Source organism: Mesocricetus auratus, unplaced genomic scaffold (assembly GCF_017639785.1).
Source record: "Mesocricetus auratus isolate SY011 unplaced genomic scaffold, BCM_Maur_2.0 Super-Scaffold_100014, whole genome shotgun sequence".
Classification (NCBI taxonomy): Eukaryota; Metazoa; Chordata; class Mammalia; order Rodentia; family Cricetidae; genus Mesocricetus; species Mesocricetus auratus.
This window is the reverse complement of record NW_024429197.1, coordinates 10,833,760-10,842,940: the sequence shown is the minus strand read 5'-3', so window position 1 is coordinate 10,842,940 and position 9,181 is coordinate 10,833,760. Positions and strand designations below refer to the sequence as shown.

Here is a 9,181-nt window from a genome sequence, read left to right as displayed (position 1 = left end):
GCTCGGTGCCCTTGGCCCTAGATCTCCTGGAACTGGAGTTATAAGCAGTTGTGAGCTGCCATGTGAGTGCCATGTCCTCTGCAAGTGCTTTCAACTGCTGAGTCATCTCTCTGCTTCCTTTTTTTGGCGTCCAGGACAGCTTGAGATGCTCCTGTGTCAGCCTTCAGAGTGTTAGGATTGTGGGTGTCAGCATCACAGGTAGGAGGGCCCCAGTCTGGGCGATGTGTGTTGTTAGCAAGGTGTATGTACATGTGAGTGAATGAGTGTGGAGGGTGTCTTTCCTCCTCCTCTCGGTCACTTTCCATCTTATTATGTTTTGAGACAGGGTATCTCACTGAACTAGAAGCTTATGGATTAGGCTGATGAGAAATGGGCTTCAGGGGTCCTCCTGTCCCCCGACCCACACCTCCCCTCCATGTGGAGTTACAGGTCCTCAAGCTTCTGCAGTAGTCGCTTTATGACTGAGTCATCTCTTCAGCCAAACATCTGGATTTAACTGGTCCTAAGATAAGGATGGTCTTGCTCTTCTTTCTCCTCTCTCAACTTCTCTACCCACCTGGGATTAATCAAAACCAGGGACTATTCAAGTGCTCCTGGGGTAGACTTCTATCTCTTCAGACTTTGTTTCTTAGAGATCCCCAGGCATTTAACCACTTTTGAGTTAACTGCTGTGGAAACCTCAAACAGCTAGGATCACAAGTTTGCATTGCAGCGACATGCACAGACAAGTTGATGGGGTTTGTGTCACAGCCAACATGCCAGTGCCAACACCAACCACAGCCACTTCCACACTACTGCCAAGGAGCCCTTATCCATCCGTCTCTAGATGATCATATACATCACTGCTCACACCTGGTCCACAGGGAGGAAGGAGCTATGGGTTATCAAAACCAACACCCCAGAGCTCTAGCTAAGGGCTTTGAGAGCATGTTATGAAGTAACAGCTTGCTGCTCAGGGCAAACCTCACGGAGATCGGCTACCTCACAATCTGTTTCAGTAACTTCGGCTGTAAAATTAAACCAGGGCTGAGGTGCAGCTCAGTGGTGGAATGCTGGCTTAGTATGTGTGAGACCCTTCATTTGATTTCCCAGTACTATCAATACTAAAAAAAAGTATGCATAATTAATGTAATTAATGAAATGGCCCTACTTGCCAAAAATAATGAGATCTAATGAGCAAATAATTGTAACATGCTCTGTTGCATGGTGGTGCATGCCTTTGATTCCTTTAATCTCAGCATTGGAAGTCGAGGCAGACGGATCTCTTGAGTTTGGGGCCTGCCTGGTTTATAGAGTGAGTTCCAGAACAGCCAGGGCTACACAGAGAAACCCTGTCTAAAAAAAAAAAAAGAAAAGAAGAAACAAACAAATGAACTGGTGAGACAGCTCAGTGGGTAAAGATGCTTCTCATCAAGCCTGGAAATGACCTGAGTTTGGTAGGGAATGGAGGCCTCCCACAAGTTGTCCTCTGACTTCTGTGGCACAAACACATTCACCCCCAACCCCAGACCTTCCCCATTAAAATAACTGTTTAAAACACAGACACACAGACACACAGACACATAGACACACACACACACACACACACACACACACACACACACACACACACACACACACACAGAGTCTGTGACATGTCTCAGTGAGTAAAGGTACTTGCTGCCAAATCTGACAATTGGAGTTCAATCCCTAGGACCCACAAGGTAGGAATGAACCAGTTCTTCCAAGTTGCCCTCTGATCTCCACACACAAGTTGTAACATGTACACACAGACACATAAGTAATTTAAGAGAAATTCTAATAAAACAAAGCACTAGTTTGTTAAACCAGAACAAACCCCCAAACACGAGAGTGCCCCAATGACTGACAGGTAATCTGGAGGCTGCTTAAATTGATCTGCTCCTGCAGCTCAGGGCTGCTCTGGCCTCTGCCTGTTCAGTCTGGTTTGTTCACGTTTGAGTTTCTGTGAAACAGTGATCCCTGTTCTAATAAAGCAGTTTCTTCCCCGAAGCCAGTCAGTTCTGATGCTTGTGACCTGTAAACATGGCTATACATAATGAAATAACCAATGTAATGTATCTCACAATATGTTTTGTGGAATATCATGATCCAAAGGTGGTGGCCTGTGCTATAGTCTCAGTACTAAGGAGGCTGGGGCAGAACACAGTGGGGTACAGGCTAGCTTGGATTACATAGATTACAAAGCAGATTTCAGGACAGCCTGGGCTACATACGGAGACCCTGCCTTAACGTAAGAACCAAAGCCAAACATAAAAGCTTAGACCTGTCATCTCAGCACTTGGAAGGCTTAGGTTTAAGGCTAGCCTGGGCTACAATAGTGAATTCTGGACTAGTCTGAGCTACAAAGACCTTGTACTCAAAAGCTAAAAGTGGGCTAGCATAGTGGCACACACCATTATTCTTACCGCCTAGGAAACAGGGGCAGGCAAATATTAAATCCTCATGTTTGGGACAACCTGGTCTACATAGTAAGTGTCAGGTCTGCCAGGGCTACATAGTGAGACCTCATTTCCAAACAAACAATACAGGTCTGGTGGCACAGGCCTTTAATTCTAGCTCTTGGGAAGCAGGCTGATCTTTGTGAGTTCGGGATCTTTGTGAGTTCGGGCTAAGGCCAGCCTAGTTTACACAATGAGTTCTGGGTCAGCCAGGACTAAATGTCCTTTCTTTCTTCTTTTTTTTCAAGACAGGGTTTCTCTGTGTAGCCTTGGCTGTTCTGGCTCATTCTGTATACCAGGCTGGCCTCAAACTCAAGAGATCTACCTGCTTCTGCCTCCTGAGTACTGGGATTAAAGGCCTGTGCCACCACTGCCCAAAGACCCAACAAACAAAACAGGGGCAGGAGACACAGTTCAGTGGTTTGAAGGGCATTGGTTTTTCTTCCTGAGGGCCTGGGTTCAATTCCCAGCACCACATGGTGACTCACAACTGTCTGTAACTTCAGTTCCAGGGTATCTGATAAACTTTTCTGACCCCTTTGGACACCAGGCATGCAAGTGGTAAACAGACATACATTCAGGCAAAACATTCCATACACACAACATTTAAAAAACAATGCAAGTTGGGTGGTGGTGGCGCATGCCTTTAATCCCAGTACTTGGAAAGCAGAGGCAGGCAGACCTCAGTAAATTCAAAGTCAGCCTGGTCTACAAAGCAAGTTTTAGGACAACCAGGACTGTTATACAGAGAAACCCTGTCTCAAAAAAACCAAAACCCAACCAAACCCCATCCATGTACAAACACACATGACACATGAAACTCCCAAGGGCTCGGGCTGTAGCTTGACAAGATTCCTTGAATGAAATACTGGAGATAAATTTCCAGCACTGTCACAAAACCAAGATGGTAAGGCAGGAATCAAGAGTTCAAGATCATTCTCAGTTACATTAAAAAAAAAATTTAGAAAAAAAAAATAGCAAACAAGAAATTGAATATCCATCATCTTTACAGTTTAAACAAGTTTTGTTCCCGATCTGAGAATTTGATTCTGATGAGTTTCCAAGTGACATTGATGCCACTGGCTTGTAGGATTTTCCGAACAGGCCTCAATGGAGGGGGTGGTGTGGTGTTGGGAGTCCATGTGACTCTTACAACTGTGCTGTTTGTGTTTAGGATTTTACATCTCAACTATTTTAGGATTTGAACAGTATTTTGTTTTTATTTAATATTTGTGGTGGTACATGACCTTAATTCCAGCACTCTGAGACAGAGGCAGGTGAATCTCTGAATTTGAGGGCAGCCTGGTCTACATAGGGAGTTCCAGACCAGCTGGAGCTATAATAGTGAGACTTACAGAAAAAAAACAAAAAAACAAATAACATCTTTTATTTCAGTATGCTGTAATAAAAATGCTGAGTCATATTTTCATAAAGCTGTACACATACACACACAATCACGCGGCTCCCTGTTGGGCAAGTCAAAATAAAAATTATAACAATCTGGACCCAAATCTCTATACTGATTATAGTTAATACTGAATTATTCCTGGCAATGGCAACCTTTCTAATCGCTAGTGTTGGGATCATACCCAGGCCCTCATGCATGTCTAAGCATGTACTTTACTACTGCATTAAAATTCAACCTGTGTATTTTTTTCTATTTTTTATTTTCCCTTTTTTGAGACACAGGCTATTGCAGTCTCGACTGTGTATTCCCACCCCAGCCCCTCACCCCCCAGGATTTCTTTGAGTAATCCTGGGTATCCTGGAACTTGCTTTGTAGTCAGGCTGGCCTTAAACTTGGGGAATCTGCCTGCTTCTGCCTCCCAAATGCTGGGATTAAAAGGCATGCACCACCACCACCCAGCTCATATATGATTTCTAATTCTACTTGTCTCAACCTGCAAAATTAGAGCAATAGCTAGTCTCATGAAAGTCCTTCACATAATACAGTACTACTATTTCTGGTCCTTGGAGACAGGCTTTCCTCTGCTCAAGCTGCTCCTTAGCTTTACGCACCGTATTGGGGGTTACAGTCCAAAACTGCACACTTCTGATTAGATTGGGGTCTGTGTCATCTCCCCTGGTTACTCTACTTAGGGAAGTCCTGCCTACTTCATTTGAATGGAGGAATAGTGTCTGTCCCACGACCACCCTCCAGACAGCAGATGCAACAGACATGATTTACTGGTGATAATTTATTGTCTGTTAGTAGCACACAGCCCAAATATTAATCACTCAGGAAGAAGTACATTTCTATAGAAGTGGGGAACGATACATATCATTCTGTGGGTGACTGAATGCATTTAGTGATGACTTTTCAGGTTGTTTATCTTCTTCTTATGCCGCTCAATTTGTTTCTGCAGACGCTCTATCTCCTGCTCGTGGTGCTGGATCTCATCTTCATGGTGTTTCTTCAGGATAGCCAGTTGTTCTTTAGTCTTCTCTCTATATGGAGACAGCGGCTGAGGGTTTAATGTCAATCCTCCACCCAAAGAGATCTTTACTTCACTTTCATTACATTTATTTGTGTGTACAGGTGGGTGGGGGGTGGAGCTTGTGGAAATCGGTTCTTTCCTTCTACCAAGGCAGTCCCTGGCAGCAGGTTCATAGTCTTGGTTACAAAGCACTTTTACCCTGAGTCATTTCACTGACTCCCAAGGAGATCTCCAATCATAACCTGTGATACTTAAGGCAGGCAGGGTTAATGGCTCACTGGGTAACCCCAGAACCTTGAGGGCTGAGACAGGATGGATTGCTGCAAGCTTGAGGCCCGCCCAAATTCCAGTACACTTGAACTACAGAGTGAGACTGCCTTGGAAGTCCCAAACCAGGGGCTGGAGACATGGCTCAGTGGCAAAGAGCATTTGCTGTTCTTGCAAAGGACCCAGGTTCAGTTCCCAGCACTTACATGGTGGCCTACAACCATCTGTAATTCTAGTTCTAGGGGATCCAACTGTTGTCTTCGGATAAGTTCCTAATTTAAGCTTACTGAGTTGGGACTTCAAATATGGCTCAATGATTAAGAGCACTTGTTGCTCTTGCAGAGAACTCAGGTTCCATTTCTAGCACTTACACTCATATGTAACTGATGTTTCAAGGCATCTGGCTCCCACAGTTACCGGGTACTCATGTGGTATACATACATATATGCAGGCAATACACTCATGTAAGAGCTGTAGAGATGGCTCTGAGGTTAAGTTCTCTTCCAGAAGAAGCTAAATTCAATTCCTAGCACCAATTTCAGGCAGTTCACAACTCCAAGGTATCTACGAGGGTCCCCACACACTTGGGACAAGCATGCATGCATGTATACACACACACACACACTTTTTTGTTTTTCGAGACAAGGTTTCTCTGTGGCTTTGGAGGCTGTTCTGGAAGTAGCTCTTGTAGACCAGGCTGGTCTCGAAATCAGAGAGCTTTTCTTCCCTCTGCTTTCAGAGTTTCAGAGTGTTGGGATTAAAGGTATGCACTATACCTGGAATCTGCATGTATGTTTATATACCACACGCATGCACTGTCCATGTAGGCCAGAAGAGGGTGTGGGATGCCATGGAACTGGAGCTATGGAAGCTGTTAGACACCACGTGGGCACTGGCAATAGAGCCTGGTTCCTCTGGAAAAGCAGTCAGTGCTCTTAGCCCGAGTCGTCTCTCCAGCCCCTGCACACTGCTCTTGCAGAGGACCTCAGTTCGGCACCCCTTTTAGCAGCTCACAACTGCATGTAACTCCGGCTTCCCCCGACACCTAAGGACAGAGATTCCAAGCCAGGAGTGGTGGTATGCCCCTAATCCCAACATTTAGAAGGCTGAGGCAGGAGAATTGCCATCTTGACAATTGTTTTTTTTTTTTTTTTGGTACTGAGACTTGAACCCGGGCCATCTGCATGTTTAAGCTCTTAGTTCATAACTGAACGACAACCCCTATAGGCCTAGGGCAATCCTTAAGAGACCAAAGGAGAAACGGAAGCAAGATTAGTTTTGGCTGCTCTCCAGCATGGACAGAAGTTAGTTAAAGATAACTCAGGGTTGGGGAAAGTTGCAGATAGATTTAGCCCACTCCCTATTTCTAACCAGTCGGGAAAAAAAATCTATAAGGGGGGACGGTCGAGGAGGGAAAAAAATAAGTGACAGTCGAGAGAGACAGACTCAGAAGGTCTGCTTGTTCTGGCCGGCAGGATGTAAACAATGCTCAAAGCGCCTGAGGGTCTCGCACCACCAGGGGCAAGGAGGGAGAAGATAGCAACTTATATATTAGGAGACCAGCCTTGGGCTGAGTCCTGTAGACCGGTTTATGGCTGGTGGGGAGCCACTAGTGTGGTGCTGAAGTTAAATGTTTCAACCATGTTGAGACACAATGGCTTCATCGACCTGGGAATTCTGCCAGAGGATGGGTGCCCCAAGGGACCAGGTAAGGATGGGTGGGGCGACAGAGGGCGTAGAAAGGACAGGGAGGAAGATGGGGGTTGGGTTTAGGACCTGGTGAGCCTCACCGGAAGTACCGATCCTCTTCAGCCTTCTCTCTCTTTCCGAAGGCCCCACCGGCTTCTCGGATGGAGCCAGCGCTGGTGTCTATGCTCTCCGACTGCAGAGAGAGACGCTGACTTAGCAAAGGGCACAACAAGGAAGACAGGACCCGCACCCCGGGATGGGCGGTGGGTCGTGCCGCCACCTACCGAGCCCGAGCCCGAGCCGAAGCCTCGAGTTTGTAGGACCCTCACACCCCAGACTCCGAGCCGAGCCCGAATCGCCAGCGCCGAGCCTGCCATTGTCCTGCGCAGCTGCGATCGCGTCGCGGGCGTAGCAGCTTCTCTGCTAGCGCGCTAACAGCGAGGGCGGCTAAGCCGCCAATCTGAACGATGGAGAGGCGGGACTATCACGGGAACAGCGAATCAGGAATGAAAGAGGCGGGGATTCTAGCAGTCCGCTGGGAACGTCAAGGGGGGGAAGCGGGTTTACGCTTAGCCAACCGCTAATAACTTGGATTCTGGTGCATCCTGCCGATGGAGGTTTCAGAGCAGTGTGAGAAGATGAAATCTTTGCTTTTGATCTCATTAGAATAAACCATGTTGTCCACTTCCATCGTACAATTTCGGTCCTAATGTGGTTTTATTAAAATGTAAATGATGGAAATCCCTACAGACATCAATAAATCGGCGAAATACAAGGTTTGTGGTAGTTACACCTTGAATACCGACTGCAGGGGATATTGACCTCCAACATACCTACCTCTATTTGTACATACGAAATCGTGTCCATCTCTTAGGAGGTGTTCTTGTTTTTTCCTTATATTGCCACTTCATTCTCTTCTCTTACCTTAAATTTCACTTTCTCAGAGAAACCTTTTTTGACCTTCTTAGTCATTCTGTCTCTCAGTTCTCTCTTCAGTTTTCTTTATAAAGCCATCAGAGCCTTAGAGGTAGTGAATTAGAATTTGTGAAATGTATTAATATGTCGTTGAACGAAGCAGATAACAACTCTTGGTGCAATGAATAGAAAAGAACATCGAGGCACAAGCCTATGTAATTCCAGAACTCTTGGGGCACACTCAGGAAGGAAGAGCAGGCATGTTTCACCCAGCCTGTTCTGCACAGGGAATTTTGGGCCAGCCAGAGCTTCATAAGACCCAATTTTAAAACACACACACACACACACACACACACACACACACACACACACACACACACTAGTGCATGCTGCTAACCATGCTAACTGAGTTCTGTTCCTGGGCCTCTGGTGGAAAGAGATAACTGACTCTTGAAAGTTGTTCTTTGACCTCCACATGTACACTGTGGCACTGTGCCCCCATAAATACATAAGTGTCATTTTAAACATTAAATAAGAGACTCTAAACACACTAGTACATTCATGTTCATGATATCTTCCTTCCCTTTTTCTCTTTGTCCTTCGCTCCCCCATGAGATCTAGTGTAGCTCATTAGGGCTTAAAACTCCCTAGGAAGATAGCTGAAATTCCTGATCTTCTTGCCTCCCTCCCAAGTGTTGGCAGGCATGTTCCCAGCTTCACAACATTATTTCATAATAGTCCAAAGGTGAGAATACACCAAATGTTAAACTGCTGAAGGTATAAACAAATTGTAGCATAAATATACTTTTGTGGAATTTGATGAAGGCATAAAATGGAGTATATTCTTACCTAGGCGCCTCTTTGATGGACCTTAAAAATATGCTACATGAGCCAGGTGGTGGTGGTTCACTCCTTTAGTCCCAGCACTCACGAGACAGAGGCAGGTGGATCTCCAAGAGCTCAATGCCAGCCTAGTCTACAAAGTGAGTTCCAGGACAGCCAGGGCAGTTACACAGAGGAACCCTTCTTTTTTTTTTTTTTTTGGTTTTTTGAGACAGGGTTTCTCTGTATTGTTTCGGAGGCTATCGGTCCAGCCCGGCCTCGAACTCACAGAGATCCGCCTGCCTCTGCCTCCTGAGTGCTGGGATTAAAGGCGTGTGCCACCACCGCCCGGCCAGAGGAACCCTTCTTGAAAAACAAAAACAACATTAAAGAACTAAATACAAAAGGTATTTTATAAGTAGATTCCATCCTTGGGAAGTGTCCAGAATAGGTATAGCCAGAGACAACAGTTGGGTAGGAGGAAACTACTTAGTGAGTATCAAGTGTGCTGTTTTGTTTTGTTTTGTTTTGTTTGAGACAGGGTTTCTCTATGTCTGTCCTTGTCCTGGTGCTCACTCTGCACTTGGGAGG

General features: G+C 45.7%; 1 protein-coding gene across 1 annotated transcript; it reads right to left on the bottom strand.

Moving 5' to 3' along the window:
- Positions 1-4,642: 4,642 nt before the first annotated feature.
- Atp5if1 (ATP synthase inhibitory factor subunit 1) lies at positions 4,643-7,299 on the bottom strand. Its single transcript, XM_013126991.3, has 3 exons — positions 7,138-7,299; positions 6,955-7,046; positions 4,643-4,907 (listed from the first exon to the last, which is right to left on the bottom strand). The coding sequence occupies exons 1-3, from the start codon at positions 7,228-7,230 to the stop codon at positions 4,766-4,768; spliced, it is 327 nt and encodes a 108-aa protein (XP_012982445.1). The 5' UTR covers positions 7,231-7,299; the 3' UTR covers positions 4,643-4,765.
- Between the last annotated feature and the right edge of the window lie 1,882 nt (positions 7,300-9,181).